Here is a 16,298-nt window from a genome sequence, read left to right as displayed (position 1 = left end):
ACTCCACTTCCCTACCCGAGGACAGACAAGACAGAGCCATCCCAAGCATGTTTATTGTCACCACAGAGGCACCAGCACTGGCTCACTCCATGAGATACGAGGACATAGTCATGCCCGCCTTACGCCAGAGAGCGTCACGAGTTCCTGGCAGCTCAGTGGCCATATCCATCACGCACAGCACCTGTGGGAGACACCGTCACAGGGACTGGGGTCTGTGGCAGCACTGGGCTGGCTAGCAGACATGGGGAGCCCCCAGCTTGCCCAACACCTGCCAGGGTGGGCATCCTGCTCCTGCTGCTAGCTGCAGAGCACCGCGGGGGTGAAGGGGCCCCAGTACCTGTGGTGGGAGCACGAACCGTGCCCAGCGTCCCGCAGGGAGTAGCCCAAGCCCCTGGGGCGGCCCCGGTACTCACCGCGGTGCAGAGCCCCGAAGGGGGGGTGGGCCGAGCTGGGCAGCAGTACAGCGAGATCGGGTTCGTCAGTGTCGGAGTGGCTGGTGGGCGGCGAGCGACACAGGCCAGAGAGTAGCCCCGAGGCTCTGGCCACCGAGGAGTGGTGGGGCCGGGTCGTCTACAGGTACAAGGGCTCGCCGGGGCGGCACAGGACGAGCAGCGCGCCCAGGGCTGCCGCCACCGCCTTTACAGCTGGGCGGGGGCCCCGCCTCGCTCGCCCTCGCCGCAGCGGCCCGGCCCGGCCCGGCCCGGCCTTCCGGGGCGGCGGAGCCCGCGGGGCGCCCGGCGGAGGCACTTCCCGCCCCCCACTCCGTGCACCGACCCCGAGCGCGGGACACCGGACACAGACACGGACACGCGACTGGCGCCCACACATTTATTGAGCGGGCCGGGGGTGGCCCGTCCCCGTGCCCGGTGCCGCCCTCACTCCCGGAACTTCCACTCCTGGCGGCACATGGGACAGTGCTGCTGCACCTGCTGCGAGTTCAGCCACTTGAGGATGCAGTGCATGTGGAAGCAGTGCGAGCACTGCCCCCACACCAACGGGCAGTCGTCGCCGGGAACCTTACCTGTGGCACGGACACACCGTCAGCCCCGCCCGGTGCGCAGTAACCGGTGTCGGTGCCGGTCCCGCACTCACAGTCGGGGCAGCAGCCGTTGAAGGCCATCCGGCAGATCCCGCAGTTCTCGTCGTTCGCCACCCACAGCCAGGACGCGACCCCGTGCCAGCTCCGCACGCGCACCCGCATGTTCCGGTCCCGGTCCCGGTGCGGTCCCGCCGGAAGTGCTGCCCGCCCCACAGGGCTGCGCGCCCCCGCCGCGCCGCGCCCCCGCCCCGCCCGTTCCGCTTCCGGCGCGGGCGCAGCGCGGCCGGAAGTGCGGGTGGGAGCGGTGCCGCCATCATGGCCGACAAGATGGACATGTCCCTGGACGACATCATTAAGCTGAACCGGAGCCAGCGTGGGGCCAGCCGGGGTGGCCGGGGCGGCCGGGGCCGCGGCGGCACCGCACGAGGGGGCGGGCCCGGCCGGGGCGGCGTGGGCGGCGGGCGCGCGGGCGGCGGCCCCGTGCGGAACCGGCCGGTGATGGCCCGGGGCGGCGGCAGGAACCGGCCCGCGCCCTACAGCCGGGTACGGACCGGGCAGGCGGGGCTTGGGCCGCGGCGGCGCGGCGGGCTGGGGTGGAGGGTCCGCGCGGGGCAGGGACGCGGACGCGGGCGGCCCTTTGTCCACTCCCGGCGCGGCCGCGGGCTGCGAGGCCCTGGCGCCGGTCAGCGAGGTCCCGGTCTCATTGCAGCCGAAGCAACTCCCCGAGAAGTGGCAGCACGACCTGTTCGACAGCGGTTTCGGGGCGGGGGCCGGCGTGGAGACCGGTGGAAAGCTGCTCGTGTCCAACCTGGACTTCGGCGTTTCGGATGCGGACATCCAGGTGGGGCTCGGGGAGGCGTCGCGGGGGAGCGGGGACCTCATTCACTGCGCCCAGGTCGGGTGCCCGCGGGAACTCTGCCGGCCCTGCTCCGCTTGCGCCCGGGGTCAAGGATTCCCGGGTGAATCCCCAGTGATGGGGTTTGTACTACGTGTGCCTGCTTTGCCGCGATCGTGGTGGTCTGGAGGGGGCTGGAAGACCCGGTTTATAGGTGCTTTGTAAGTGACTGCCGCGGTGCACGGGAACGGGGAACGATGCTGGGACTGTGCTGGATCAAGCTGTGATTGGAGAATTTACTGTGAACTCTGTGAGCTCCTACTCTATGCAGCTGTAGCCTAACGGTGCCATGGGCTCTGGTGCTTTGTCAAATCACATTCTGTTGGGTTTTGAGGGGTTCCCGCGGATGCACCCATCAGTGTAACCAGGCAGTTATTTGTCAGGGGAACAGCTCCCCTGTGCTGCTGTCTTGGTGTACTGTCCTCCACCTGTTGTGGCCATGCCCCGTTTGGGCTGGTCAGAGCCCACAGTGCCTGCAGTTGGGTGCTTGGTGCATCTGCCTCAGGGCTGGAGGCTGAGGGGGGCTCCCACCCGGCCGAGGGGTGTCACAGGGTCATGAGTGGGCTCTGAGCTGTGCAGGAATTGAGTGCCACGTGTGTCCCTGGCAGGCACTCCTACGCCACAGAGTGCTGCCATCACCCTGGCCCCTGGCTCTTGTGTCCTCACCAGGGAAAACCAAACCACTGCTGTCAGACTTTCCTCATCGGTTCATTCATTCCAGCCTCTCCACGCACCAATCTGGCTGTGCCTGGGGAATTGGAAAGGAGCTCTGTCAGGTCACCTGCTCACTGGGTAGTGTGCTGCACACCACCTCTTTTCCTTGTGTAAGTTCAGATTGGGTTTAAATAAGTTCCTGTTTGTTGCAGTGAGGCCGCAGTGTGTAAAACTCGGCCCCTGCGCTTTGTGTGCAGCCAGGACTCACCTTCCTGCTGCTGCACAAGCTCCCACTGCATTTGTTTAACAGCAGGGCTGACTCAATGGCTTTGGCCCCCAGCCCCGTAACTTAGTGTTGCCTCAGATGTGGGATTGGTTTTGTTCCTGTGCTAATGCCTCTTTATGTGGTGCGAGAGGCCAGAGGAGCTCTGGTCACGAAGGAGCTGCACAGCGTTGCTCTTTGTGTCCTCTGAGGCAGGAGCAGCTGACCTCAGACTCTGAGCAGAGCTGACACAGCCTTGCTTGCCACATTCCATCCAGAAAGCATCTGCCAGGTGGCCTTTGCAGCTCTCTTCCACCAGCCCTGCTGGGAGCCCTGCTGTGACTCAGGAGCAGCTTGACACAGGCTGTGCAGTAACCTCATTAGCTTCCCAAATGTAGCACCTGAGAAACAAAATTGGTGGCTCTGTTGCTGCCTGTTTATTTCCAACCTTTGTGGCAGCAAAGGACAGACCTCAGCAGAGGACTTTGTTGGTCTCCATTTTTGGGGTATGTTCCTAATGGGCACAAGTTCAGTGCAGCAAAAGTGTCATCGTCTTGTGGATCCCTGCACTCCCATGGTCATTCTCTGTGAGAAAGGTGTCTGGGGTCTGGAGTATTTTCAATAGTTGCCACTTTGACTCATCTTCAACAAAGTCCCCCAGTTCCACTGGAAAAGAAACAGGTTTCAGCATTCCTTGAATCTGCTTCACTGGCTGTAAATGTGCCTTCTGCAGGACATGAATGCAGAGTCCTGCTTGGTTTTGCCACTTACGACAACTCCCTGAAATCTTCCTGATGGGCTGTGCTCCCCTCTGCCATTGGCTCTTTTTCCAGATTGTCTGTGGTGGTTGGAAAAGCACTGGTGCTGGCCAAGTGTGTCTGTGTGGGGAGCTGCAGTGTTTGCAGCATTGATGGATGGGCATGCTCCTTTCCCTCTCATTCTCAGGAGCTATTTGCGGAGTTTGGGACCTTGAAGAAGGCAGCTGTGCACTATGACAGATCTGGTCGCAGTCTAGGAACGGCAGATGTGCATTTTGAGAGGAAGGCTGATGCGCTGAAGGCAATGAAGCAGTACAACGGGGTCCCCTTGGATGGTGAGTCTGTGTGGCCCATCTCCATGGCCTGTTTCCAGCGCTGGAGTGGAGCAACCTGCGCATCCGTGTCCCTGCCTGCGTGCCCGTTTCTCCCGCACATCCGTGTCGCTCCCTCCCACCTTGTGTGTCCTGCGCAGACTCACGGCTGCTCTCCCTCCCTTCAGGGCGCCCCATGAACATCCAGCTGGTGACGTCACAGATCGACACGCAGCGGAGACCAGCACAGAGGTGGGGGAGCCCCTGCCCCGAGCAGTGGGGCGGGAAGGTGCAGGACCCCTCCCTGATGGGGAACGTGGGTCCTGTTTGGGTTCGCTGACGGCACTAAAACAGTTCCTTTAAAACTCACAGTGTAAACAGAGGTGGCATGACCAGAAACCGCGGGGTCTCGGGGGGATTTGGAGGTGGAGGCAACAGGCGAGGGACTCGTGGCGGGAACAGAGGGAGAGGCAGAGGAGCTGGAAGAACTTCCAAACAGCAGCTCTCTGCAGAAGAACTAGATGCACAGCTGGATGCTTACAATGCCAGGGTAAGTGCTGCTTGGGCACTGTCATGGGCTCCCCACAGCATCTCATCCTAGAAAGCACTGGCAGTCTGGAGCTCGCAGAAAAGGGAAAACATTTTCCAGGTCCTTGGACTGAAGCAGTCTCTCTCTGAAGCTGAGCTGTGCCTTGGCTTAGGCCTCAGCTTCGCTTTCCAGAGCACTTTGTCACCTGTTACTGGTGGCTGAGGAATAGCCTCTGCTCTTGCCAGGCTCTGTAGCTGGAACAGCCATTATGAACAGCAGCTGCAGAACAAAACCCACAGAGCTGATAGGTTGCAGGAATGAGAAAACAGAAAGGAAAATCTCATGTGGAAAAACTGTGTGTGGTGTGCTGCTGGGGGGAGGGTGCAATGTTGGTGGCAGAAATGAGCCCCAGCCTGGGGAGCCATGGGCAGGTTGCAGCTGTACCTGGAACTTGCTCAGCCTGTGGCGCAGCCGGGTCAGGATCCCAACAGAGCTGAGGCCACAAGGACACCGCAACAGCGAAGTCGGTGGTTCAGGACCGGGATAAGTCAGGGCAAGAGCATGGAAGAAGTGGGATAAACAGGATTCTAGAAAAAGCCTTGGAGCAGTGCAGGGGGGTGGTGTGCTGTCCTGCTCAGCACGGTGTGCTATGGCTTGGACCCGCCTATGCCTGTCCTGCAGCGCTTGAGGGTTCATCAGGGCCAGGCTGCCTGCAAAGAAGTGGGTGGGCTTGGGTGCAGGGGGGTGCTACAGGGTGCCAGGGCTGCTGCAAGGCACATGGTGACAGTTCCTCCCCTCTCTTCCAGATGGACACCAGCTAAAGCGGCAGCAGTGGGCGCAGGGAAGGACTCCAATCTTGCTCCACACTCCCGGCAGGGGCTGCGGCTGTGGCTACTACTACCGAGGATGGGATTTGTTTTACTTTTACGTTCTGGGATAGGTTTTAACTCCTGTAAAGGTTTTTTTTAATTCTCAGCAGACCTGTTTTGTACCGAGTTATTTTTGGGATAAATTTTTCTGGTTGCCTGTTGGGCCAAGGTGGCTTTTTCACCTTTGCCATAATAAAATAGAACCATGTCTAGAGCTGTGGCTGATGCCTTGCCGCGCTGGGCCCCGCGCCCCATCCGCTCCCGCACATACCGTGATGCTCTGCCGTGTACCTGTCCCGCCCCGCCGGTCCCGGTCCCGTCCTGCCCCGCTGATCTCGTTCTTGGTCCCGGACCGCTCTCCTGGTCCCGATCCCTCTCTGCCCCGCCCTGCCGGTCTTGCCCCGCTCCGCCTCGGTCCCGCCCATCCGGTCCGGTCCGGTCCGCCCCGCCCGCGCGCGCGCGCCCCCGGCCAATCAGCGCGCGGTGCGCGGCCGGAAGCGCGGCGGCGGCGCGGCGGTGAGTAACGGGAAGTGCCGGGCGTGTCCCGGAAGTGCGGGGGCGCGCGGGGCCTGGGCGGAATCCGCGGCGTTGGCAGCGCAGCGTGGAGTGAGCGAGACCGGTACGGCGGGACCCGGCGGGAGCGGAGGGACCGGGCGGGTGGGCGTAAGGTACGGCGGGAAGGGCTGGGCCGGGCGCGTCGCGCTGGCTCCGGGCCGCAGGAAGGGCCGGTCGGGGCCGAGAGGCGCCGCGGGGCTCCGGGTGCCCTTGCGCGACCTTCCGAAGGCCGAGGGAGCCGCCGCCCCCGGCGGGGCCGTCCCGGAGCGGAGCGCGTGGGGCGAGGGCGGAGCGCGGGCGGCCCGGGCGGCCCGCGTTCCCCTGAGGGGCCGAGGCAGTTCCCAGCGGGCTTTACCCGGTGCTCGGTCTGAGGGACGATGGACGGGATCGCTGGGCCCGACACGTCCGGGGGTCGGCGGTGCCTCTGGCGCATACGGTCGGTCGGCACGAAATGAGGAACCGGGAGACGCTGTACCAGAGTTGGGCTGTTCCGTGTCAAGGGAGGGCCCTTCCACCCCGAGCGCCGCTGGCCGGGTGCGCTTCGAGCCCCGTCGGAGGGTTTGCACAGGAGCCGCGATTCCTGCGCTCCCCCGCCACCATGCCCCCACCGGAGCGGCGGCGCTTTCCCGGCAGCCGGTCTGAGAGCCGTGACCGTCGTTTGTTTGTGGTGAGAAAAGCCCTCGACCGCGCTTGTTCCCGTGAGGGTTCCGGGTCCACTCTGTTGCTCCCGTTGTCCGAGCATTCTTCCAGTGTGGAAGAGCTTCCACGACTGCAGAGTGGGGACAGTTTAACTGCCCTGGGTTCGGCTGCTGACACACACAGATGGGTCACAGTCTGGGCTCCAGGTACCCACGGTGCTGGTTTGCATCCCTGGTGCAGCGCTGCCAGTAGCCCTTATGCTTCTGGACTTGTTTGTGAGCCCTCAGTCTGGCTCTGCACAGCTCACCCATGTAGGTGAATGACAGGTCAGGGATATGTCAGAGCAAAAAGAAAAAACAAATCCTCCATCCTCAAACTGCCCACTGGGCAGCAAATGTGTCCTCCTGTTCCCCGAGTCCTTCCCACCTGGGGCTGTGAGACAGCAGAGGGGATCAGGTGCGATGAGAATTCCCTCAGATGCTCTTACAAAGCAACTGGTGCAGCAGTGGTACCTGGATTTGCCCTGGTAGTGCCTGGCCTCAGGAAGTGTCAGCTAGGCTCCTGTCCCGTCTGTGCTACTGGTGTCCCCCCACTCCCCTGTGCTGCCCTGGGAACCATCTGAGCTGTCCATGTGGAGCAGCCAGGCCGGGTCGGGCTGTTCTGGCTCCCCGTCCTGGCAGAGCAGACTGGGACAGGGCCCTGCAGAAACGCCTATTGCTGGGTCACATTCCAGCCGAGTTCTCTGGATGGCTGTGCAGGCTTTCCTGCGCGCGGAAAGAAGGAAGGGTGGGGACTGCTGGAACTGGCGCTGCTGTGTGTGCACGGCTGCGCTGAGGCCTGATGAATGTCGGAAGCTGATTAGCCCATCTGAAGATACTCTGACTAATGCTGGGTTTGCTGGTGCCATGGGATCGGGATTCTGGGGTATGGAGTCAATGGCTCCCACTGTCCGCCTGGACACGAGCAGGGATATTCCCGCTAGTTTTTCTGCCTGGCAGGAGGTGGGGCTCTTGCGTTTGCTACTGCAGCTGCTCTGTCCTGCACAAAACATGCTGAGAATCCGGAAGAAACTGCTGCTTTGAGGGAGCAGTGAAGGCAGACTGTGAATTCCCAAGTGGGGATTCAGCCTCCTGCTGCCTTCTACAGGCTGGTCCTGAGGATCTGCAGGGAGCCAGGGTCTGTTTCTGAAGATCCAGGAGCCCTCCTGTACTCTGCTTCCGGCACAGGCTGGGGTCCCTTCCTGCAACCGTGGCATTTCCCAGGGGGCTGTGCTGTCCCACAGAGCAGTGGGATCCCCAGGACCTGCGGGTAAGCTGATGGGAAAGGTGAGGGCTGTTTCCCCAGCGCCAAGCCCAGCCTGGCCTGCAGTGCTGGCTGGAATCATGCTGGTGCTGATCCCCAGGGGTGTTTTCAGTTCTGGTGAGCTCCTCTCACCTTAGACATCCTGAGAGGGTTGGGGTGGGTCCAAGTAATCTATGTGGCAGTACACATGATTCTTTAGCCTGGATCACAGAAGTCAGGCTGGAGCACAGGAACGTGACCGAAGAGCTGGGCATTTGGGATTTTGGTTGCTTTGGGCTTTTTTCTGTGTCCTGTATGGCATGGTTGTTGCTGAATACCAGTTTGTGTGAGGGGTTCCTCATTGGTCTGGTGGAGATGGGGTTAATGATGCCTGGGAGAAAACTGTCACCGTGGGGGGGGGGGGGGGGGCGCGGTCAGCTGTCGAGGAGTGGCAGCTCTACACTGACACTAAAGTAGTGCATTTCCAAACTGCCCAGGAGAGGATTCTGGATCCTGGAGGTGAGCAGCTGCTGGCAGTCGGGGCTGTGAACACCAAGGCTGTTCCCAGTCAGTGCAGCTGTCTTCCAGCCATGGGAGCTGTGCTGGGGCTGGTGCTGTTGTTCACAGAGCACTGGCTCCAAGAGCTTCAGGTGCTGGAGCAGAGGCTGCCTCGTGGCTCCTGCTGTCACTGATCTGGCTATCTGTGAGAGATTTTGTCTCTGCTTGGTCTGAAAATTGGAAGGTGGAGGGGGCCTGTGGATGCTCATGCACAGAAGTGTACCCACCACTGTTGGAGATACATGTGTGGATGCTAGTGGATCCTCTGCCAGGTGTGTGATTACTGTGCTCTCACAGAAGGCTCAATCACAGAATTTGGGAGTCACCACAAGTCTAGGACTTGGGACTTTGGTTCTGTAAAGCTGAAATTCTGTCACTTCCATTCCTGGGAGCCACAGATATTCTCAGAGCAAGGTGTGAGGGTTAGAACAAACTCGGTCCATAGGAGGTATAATCTAGCCCAGAGGCAAGCTGAAGGACATGAGGAGGGGATCAGGCAGGATGCAGGGTGTGTGAGTGAGCGTTTGCTCACCGCTTCTGGGAGTCCTCAAGCCCGGCAGCTGTTTGGGAGACAGCAAGGGACTGGGATTGATAGGGAGACACTAGCATGAAATCTCATCAGTTGTCCATCTGTGACGTAAGACTAAATGTCCTTGTGAAGACAAATTTCCACATCATTCAGTGTGAGGATGTTGGAGGATGCCATGTGGAAGGGCCAGCTGTTTGCTGTGCTGTGCAGGGGTGGTGCCAGCAGCCATGGGAGCTGCAGATGTATAGGTACAGCAGGAAAAGCTCCTGGCTCAGATGCTTGTGCCACACAGGGCCAGAGCCTGCGTGGTGTCCCATCATCCCCCAGTGCCATTCTAAAGCTGTGCCAGAGTGTTCTGAGTCTTTAGAGAGTCCAAGTTGATACTTGCCATAGGATAACCCTTCAGACAATGTGCCCTGTGGAACACCAAGAATTCCTGAATATGTCATTGGCTTTTACCGAGGATTTTAATGGAGTGTTGGCATCACCTTTGCCCTTGGTGCAGCTGGGCATTTCCTGGGCAGAGTCCTCGGCAGCCGAGCCAGGCTCCACATCTTGTTTCCTTCATTGCCTGTGTCCCCAGCTGTGTGTGCCACAGATCCTTGCAAAGGGCTGAGCCAGGTGTCTCATCCCACTCTGCCAAGGCACCTGTCACAGAGCACTGACCTGACTGAGTTACAAAATGTGAGCACCAGATCCCAGCAGAAGCTCCCAGCATTCATGCCAGTGGTGAGACAGAGGCCTATTCTTGGCTGGAATCCTGTTGTGGAGAGCAGAACTGGGTTTATTCTGGGCACCTAGTTGATCTTGTGGAGGAGAATGTCTTCCCTATGGCTTTGGGGTATTTACCTTACAAGCAAAGCACTGAGATTGAATTTTTCCTTACTCTTGCCTGGGCCTCTGCAAAATGAAGATGAGACCTGGTCTCTGGAGGGGGGCTGGGGGCCCTTGGCAGGGTTGTGTCTCCCAGGGGACAGTGTAAAGGGCCCCAGTGAAGTGGGAGCCTGTGGAGTCACAGCAGAGCAGTTCTGGGGAACTCTGCTGCTGGTGTGGTTGGTTGGGGCACTCACACTTCTCCTCTCTGCTTCAGTGTGGGTCACGTGTGTGAGGATGGCGGAGCAGGAGCCAACAGCAGAGCAGCTGGCCCAGATTGCAGCTGAGAACGAGGAGGATGAACACTCTGTCAACTATAAGCCACCTGCCCAGAAGAGCATCCAGGAGATCCAGGAGCTGGACAAGGACGATGAGAGCCTGCGCAAGTACAAGGAGGCACTGCTGGGCGCCGTCACCGTGAGTGCAGGTGAGCCCTGGGCTGTGTTGGTCCTCTCTGGCCTTGCCTCTGCTCCCACCTGGGAGCTGTTCTCCCAGCTCTGTGTTTGTGCAGGAGCACAGCCCAGAGCACAGAGCTGTGTCTGCGCTGCCCCATGCCCATCGCTGCCTGCAGTGTAGGGCTCAGGGACGGAGGGGTGGGGGTGCCACTCTGCCTTTGTGGAGGACTGTGGGCTGGGCCTGGTGCAGTGGAAGCTCTGACCCTTACAGAGTCAGAGGCTGGTTTTGCTGGGTTTCGTGTGCTTTCAAGAAGTTCCCTGGAGGGAAAAGGAGCTGTGTTGGCCAGTGTCAGGGATGGGTGTTTAACAGCTTTTTCTCTTGTCTCTAGATCCCAACGCTCCAAATGTTGTGGTGACCAAGCTGACCTTGGTCTGCACTACTGCTCCGGGCCCCCTGGAACTGGATCTGACAGGTGAGGTGGGAGGGAATTCCAGCCCTGCTCCTGCACAGAGCTGGCAGGGGTGCTGCTGGCAAGGTGCGTGAGCCTTCCTGTGTCAGAAGTGCTGGAGGCAGTGCACGGTGCTTGGGCCCTGGGTTCTGTACCTGGAGCCCAGCAGCAGTTCTCTGGCACCTGGGTGTTTTGTAGAGGTGTGAGGGGCCAGATGGGGCAGGCAGATTCTTCCAGCCTGCATGGTGACATTCATGGCAGCTTTGAAATGGTGACAGCCTTGGGGCAAACATCTGCAAAGAAACTCTTTGGAATTAATTGCATAGTTGTGCTGCAGTGTCCTGTCAGAGGGCATTTCTTGCCTGGCTGCAGCAGCATAGAGGGCCCTGCAGCTAGGGCCATTCCCTGCTCCTGCAGCTCCTGCCCCAGCTGCCTCATGCCATGGAAATTCATCCCAGAGCACAGCACGGAAGAGCTCTGAGCAACCCTTTCCTGTCTCTGTAGGTGATCTGGAAAGCTACAAGAAGCAAGCATTTGTGCTGAAGGAGGGCGTGGAATATCGGATAAAAATCTCCTTTAGGGTAAGGATTCCGATCTGGAAATGGAATGAACAGAACATCAGACTGCTGCGGTCCCAGCTTGGGGAGTGCCTGTGCCCTCAAAGTGGGGTTATGCTGAAGGAATGGGCTCTTCCTGCAGGTGGGGTGGGCAGTGTAAATGGAGATGTCCTGCTCAGTCCCTGCTCCTCTCTCTGCAGGTAAACAGGGAGATTGTGTCAGGGTTGAAGTACATCCAGCACACGTTCCGGAAAGGTGTGAAAAGTAAGTGCTTCTCTGTGACTTGGTGCTGCTTTGTGTGAATGAGGACTTCCTGCTCATTTTGCTGCTGTGACAGGGGCTGCCCAGCAGCTCCTCATGGGAGGGGACAGTCCTCATTGCCACTGGGCCCATGGAGCTCTGTGAAGGCCTCTGGGCCTGCAGTGGTGGGGCAGCCCGTGGTCCTGGCTGCACAGTGTGTGATCCTGATCCCTCCTGAGCACGTTTTCCCCCTGAGCGTGGCAGGAAGCAGGTCACAGCTGACAGCATTGCCAGCGCTGTGGGGTCACTGCCCACAGGAAGGGCCCATTCCTGGAGGGAAGGGAGCTCTGAACTGGGTGAGATTCCAGTTACAGCTGTTCTACAGATTGTTGTAACAGTAACAGACCCTTCCTTTGCTTTAGCCTTGTCCCAGATGCAGGGGAGGCTCCTGAACAGCCTCCATACACCTCTTTTTGTCGTTTTAGTTGACAAGACCGAATACATGGTTGGGAGCTATGGCCCCCGAGCAGAGGAGTACGAGTTTCTGACCCCCATGGAAGAGGCCCCAAAGGGCATGCTGGCCCGGGGCAGCTACAACATCAAATCCAAGTTCACAGATGATGATAAGACTGACCACCTGTCCTGGGAGTGGAACCTGACTATCAAGAAGGATTGGAAGGACTAGCCCTTCCCGAGGCCAAACCCCAGAGAGCGTGAATCAGACAGTGGCTACCGTAGAATACCCCCCCTGTACCAAAGTGCTGACATTGGAACCCTCTTACCTGTCGCCCCCGTTATCATTTGACCAGAGAGCTCAGTTTTTTATGTGCCCCCTCCCTGGAGAATTGCTGAGTGCATTGACCAAACCGTGCTGTCTGCATCTGGTCTCCAGCTGCCCGTCCTGGGGCTGTGCTGCCCCAGCACTGAGGGGAGTGCCCACTCCCTCGCCAGGCCCTTTCTTGCTTCCCACCTTCCTTTATCCAGGAGGTGCCAAAGGGGAGGAACTCCTGTTAGGATCCCGTGCTTGGCTTTCCTGCGCACAGCTCAGGGTAGCTACTGCTTCCAAGTAGCTGAAGAATTTTGGTGCCAGGCAGCTGTCAAATCAGTATATTGGCTCAAGTGGTGTCTGCCTGCCCTTTCCGCCCCATCAGTGTCCTGGGCAGCTTCATTTGTGGATGTTCCCTGTAACCATGATGCCTTAAATGTGTAACATGTATCCTCTAGGGAGGGAACCCTGCCCCTGTTACACTTTTTAAACGCCACCTGCCCTCCCTGTCTGTTGGCATGGGCTCAGCTTGGTCACGCCCCTCATGGGTTATTAGGAAAGATTCACAACTTCCCACTTCGCTGCTGGTTCGTTCCTCACCTGAGATGGGACATCTCCAGAGGGGAGAGGGTGTGACATCCTGGGTGACACCTGGCCGCCCTTCCTGGCACCCCAAGCACCGGCCTGGCTGGACCCCAGCCTTGCCTGCGCAGAGCCGCGAGCTCTCTGGGTGCCCTTGTGGCACAGAGGGGGCTGAAGGGCAGGGCGGTGCAGGGGTCACCAATGTTGCCATCACCTCGCACTTCTCATTGCAGCCCAGGTAGCTGCAAAGCACTGAAATTCCAGGACAGCACCTGCCCTCCTGGCTGTGTTGGGCTGAGGATGGACGAGTCTGTCTGTGCAGCTGCTCCTGATGCGATCAACAGAGCTTGCGATGGACAAGTGTTTTCCGAAGCGGTTAATGCCTTATGTATCTGTTCTGCCTTTAAAATCTGTGCCTGGCCTGTCAGTAGTTATTGCCTTGACACTCGGCCCCCCATGCCTGCCGCAGATCCACAGCATGCTGGCCTCCACTCTTGGCTGCACAGCTGTGGCTCTTGGGGCGAAGAAGCCCCAGGGGCCCCCTGCAAGAGCTGGGGGGCTGGGCAGGCATGTGCCACCTCTGCAGCCCTCCGATTTGGATCTACCACGTTGAGGTTAGAACTGGGACCAAGTACATGTGGCTTTCTCGTAGCTACGTCTTTGCCTCTAACTCCCCCTGCCCTGCCCCTAGAGAATTTTTTGTTAATTTGATTTGGTGCATATTGTCTGTAAGTCCTAGACCCAGGTTAACAGGTTTGGAATCATCGTCTGCTTCTCCTTTTATGACAGTTAAATAAAATCTTTGAACTGACTGTGTACTGTCCATGCTGGATCTTTGGCAGGAAGTGGCCAAATAGGATTTTTTCAAACACCTAGAGCAGGAGAAGACCAGGATCTGTGGGCTTGCTAGAATGTGGAACGGGATCTGGGACAGCCTTTGCCAGAGGAGGAGAGGCCCCATGGCAATATGTGTGCAGGATCTGTCCCTTGCTATTTGCCCTGCCCACAGTGTGAGGGGTGGGAGTGTGTGGGGCAGTGAAAATAGGGATTTCCAAGTGGGGTCTCTTGCCAGCAGAGGAGCAGGTGGGCTTTGAACCCACAACATGACTGCTCCAGCTGCACACGCATAGGGAAATTCCTCTGCAGTCACAGGAATGAGGGAGGTGATCAGAGAACACAATCCAGGAGAGTCAGCATGATAAGAGCCTGCGGATGTTTACAGAGCATGTGGCATGTTTGTGTTAAGGATAAGAAAAGTGTAGCCATGAAAAGCTCTTTACAGAATCCATGGCATGAGAGAACCTGGAGGAGGGGGCTCGGCTTTGCTCCTGGTCAAAGACTCGCGAAGGTAACCAAGAACTCCATAGGCTCCCTCTTGTATTTGGAGTTCACAGCACAGGCCCTGTCCTCGGGCCTTGGAAAGCTGCTAAAGGAGATGATGGGACTTGGAAAGGACAAGGGCTTTAGGCAACAGTCTGGGCCAGGCAGGAGCTGGCATGTGGCCAGTGCCCACTCCAGCAGGCACATGCTGCTCACTATGGAGAGCAGTGTCCAGCTACGACCCACCAGCCCTCTGCACAGTGTGGGGCCGTGGAGGCCAGAGTGGGGACTGGAGCAGGGAACAGGCCTCACTCCCAGTGAGTCAGTTAGATCGACCCCAGATGTGCCTGATAGTGTGAACAAAGGCCCCCCTGTGCTGGCCCCTAACAGCCACTCTGCGGGCAGGGCTAGATGAGCACCCGGCTGATGCAACCCTAGCGCTTTGGCAAGAGTTTCCACACCCAAGGTGTCGAAGTTTCTGTTAGATCGTTTGTACCATGGTAGGAGGCTTGGAGGGGCAGGACGGCTGTGCTATGTGCTATAATTCAACTCTGAGGATTCTCTGCCTCAGTTCTCTGGCACATCTTCCCGCTGCGGGCTGACATGCAGGCTCTCCTGCCTGGCGCACGCTCATGAGTGCACTTGGGTACGGGTGGCTCCAGTCACAGGCTGGGTGGGACAGATCATTTGCATGAATTGTGGCTCCCAAGGTAAAGCCTTGGCCCCTTCCAGGTGATGCACCTCAGGAATCTTGGCCAGAAGTTGTGCAGCAGCAGTCCAGGCCGTTCCCCTTTTCCAGTGCTGCAGCAGCTCCCTCTGACACCACAGCTCTGTGAGTGCAGCAGCCAGGTCGGAGCAAGAGTGCTCATGCAGGACTACCCCGGGCAAGGTTGGCCCTCTCAGCAGAGACACGGATGCAGGTCCCCTCTGGCAGAGCAAGGAGCCAGGGCTCTCCGGGCAATGGCTCCGAGGTGGCCTGGACTAACACAGCCGCTGGCAGACAAACGTACCGATGTCTGCCCGCCCCTGGGTGGCCTCTGTGCCCTCACCGGGTGCTCAGCTTTGCGTTCCAAAACCTCGCTGAACTCTCCCCGGGCCCGACAAAAGCGTCTGGTTCAGCAGCGGCCGCAGCTCCTGAACGGGCAACAGCTCCTGGCAGCACTCGAGGCAGTCGGATTCTCCACGGGGAATTGGTGAGCTCCCTGCTCCTCGCACCAGTGGCCCGGGGCGCCGGGCGCGGCCCCTGCCTAGAGCAAAGAGCAGCGGCTTTGCAGCAGCCCCGAGCTGGCAATCAATCCCCAGGGCGCGGCCGGAAGCCCGGAGTCTGCCCCCGTTCCAGCGCGTCACCTGCGTGCGCAGGAGCCCCCGGAGCACTGGCGCCGGTACCCGGGCACGGGCAGCGCCCAGGGGCTCTTCCCTACCCAGCGCACACCAGCAGCAGTTGGGACCCTCGGCAGTAGCGGGGCAGTGCAGGCAGACCCGAGCGAAGGGATCCTCTGGCACGGTCACCAGGCCGCTCTGTGCCGGCTCTCTGCAGAGGCTCCGCACGGAACCGCGAGCTCTGATCTGGAGCCTCAACGAGCCCTGCTCGGCCCGGGGGGCACGAGGAGTCCCCGCGCTGCTGCCTTCTCTGTGAGGGCGCGGGGACGCCAGCGCTGCCTGAGCTCCCCTGGCCCATCTCCGGGACTGGAGAGGTTACAACAAAGCGAAACGGGACCGTCCCAAGCCGCAGCCGGGCCGGTGCCCGGCCCGGTCGGAGCCCAGCGCCAGGGGACAGCCAGCCAGGGTCGGGAGGGGGCAGCGCTGCCGCCGTGATCCCGAGTAGCTGCCGGGCGGTGCCTGAGGCGAAGGTCGCTCATAAGGGGGAGCCCCAAGGAGAGGGGGAACGAACGGAAGCGACCGGAACCACACCGCGGCTGCACCGGGCCGGGCCGGGCCGGGCCGGGCCGGGCCTCGCGCGCTGCCCTGGTCACGTGGGGCGCGCGGCCCAGTCAGAACGCACCACGCGCTCGTGGCCGCGCGCACGCGCGGTGCCGCCCGGCGGCGCTTCCCGAGTGCCACGTTCGAGGGCGGGGGCCACGCGAGACGGCGGCGCTGGCCAATCACGGGCGGCGTTGTGGGGAAAGGGGCCAATGGTGGCCCGCGGGCGGGGAGCGGGGCCGACGGCCAACCCGAGACGGCGGGCGAGGGGCGTGCCCGGAGCGCCAGCCAATGGAAGGCGCGGAGCGGCCGCCGTG

At 60.1% G+C, this 16,298-nt stretch overlaps 3 protein-coding genes and 1 long non-coding RNA gene across 6 annotated transcripts; 2 read left to right on the top strand and 2 right to left on the bottom strand.

The window, feature by feature from the left end:
- Positions 1 to 35: 35 nt before the first annotated feature.
- Positions 36 to 1,280, bottom strand: ANAPC11 (anaphase promoting complex subunit 11). 2 transcript variants are annotated; one of them, XM_039562453.1, is made up of 2 exons: positions 1,022 to 1,280; positions 36 to 929 (listed from the first exon to the last, which is right to left on the bottom strand). In XM_039562453.1, the coding sequence occupies exons 1-2, from the start codon at positions 1,199 to 1,201 to the stop codon at positions 876 to 878; spliced, it is 234 nt and encodes a 77-aa protein (XP_039418387.1). In that variant the 5' UTR covers positions 1,202 to 1,280; the 3' UTR covers positions 36 to 875. The 2 variants fall into 2 exon arrangements, with proteins under 2 accessions (XP_039418387.1, XP_039418386.1); XM_039562452.1 differs by having other exon boundaries at positions 36 to 1,021; positions 1,093 to 1,273.
- Positions 1,281 to 1,315: 35 nt separating this feature from the next.
- Positions 1,316 to 5,531, top strand: ALYREF (Aly/REF export factor). The gene is made up of 6 exons (XM_039562451.1): positions 1,316 to 1,582; positions 1,749 to 1,880; positions 3,796 to 3,943; positions 4,108 to 4,171; positions 4,292 to 4,469; positions 5,255 to 5,531. Exons 1-6 carry the CDS (start codon positions 1,355 to 1,357, stop codon positions 5,267 to 5,269), a joined length of 765 nt encoding a protein of 254 aa, XP_039418385.1. The 5' UTR covers positions 1,316 to 1,354; the 3' UTR covers positions 5,270 to 5,531.
- LOC120410971 lies at positions 2,151 to 5,749 on the bottom strand. The gene is made up of 2 exons (XR_005603355.1): positions 5,589 to 5,749; positions 2,151 to 4,727 (listed from the first exon to the last, which is right to left on the bottom strand). It is a non-coding gene; the product is annotated as an uncharacterized LOC120410971 (long non-coding RNA).
- An 81-nt stretch (positions 5,750 to 5,830) lies between these two features.
- ARHGDIA (Rho GDP dissociation inhibitor alpha) lies at positions 5,831 to 13,553 on the top strand. 2 transcript variants are annotated; one of them, XM_039562379.1, is made up of 7 exons: positions 5,875 to 5,936; positions 7,658 to 7,819; positions 9,970 to 10,179; positions 10,537 to 10,620; positions 11,101 to 11,177; positions 11,354 to 11,417; positions 11,879 to 13,553. In XM_039562379.1, exons 3-7 carry the CDS (start codon positions 9,990 to 9,992, stop codon positions 12,076 to 12,078), a joined length of 615 nt encoding a protein of 204 aa, XP_039418313.1. In that variant the 5' UTR covers positions 5,875 to 5,936; positions 7,658 to 7,819; positions 9,970 to 9,989; the 3' UTR covers positions 12,079 to 13,553. The 2 variants fall into 2 exon arrangements, with proteins under 2 accessions (XP_039418312.1, XP_039418313.1); XM_039562378.1 differs by lacking the exon at positions 7,658 to 7,819 and having other exon boundaries at positions 5,831 to 5,936.
- Positions 13,554 to 16,298: the final 2,745 nt, after the last annotated feature.

Source organism: Corvus cornix, chromosome 18 (assembly GCF_000738735.6).
Source record: "Corvus cornix cornix isolate S_Up_H32 chromosome 18, ASM73873v5, whole genome shotgun sequence".
NCBI classification, from domain to species: Eukaryota; Metazoa; Chordata; class Aves; order Passeriformes; family Corvidae; genus Corvus; species Corvus cornix.
Note: the sequence above shows the minus strand (reverse complement) of the source record. Positions and strands in the feature narration are given on the sequence as shown.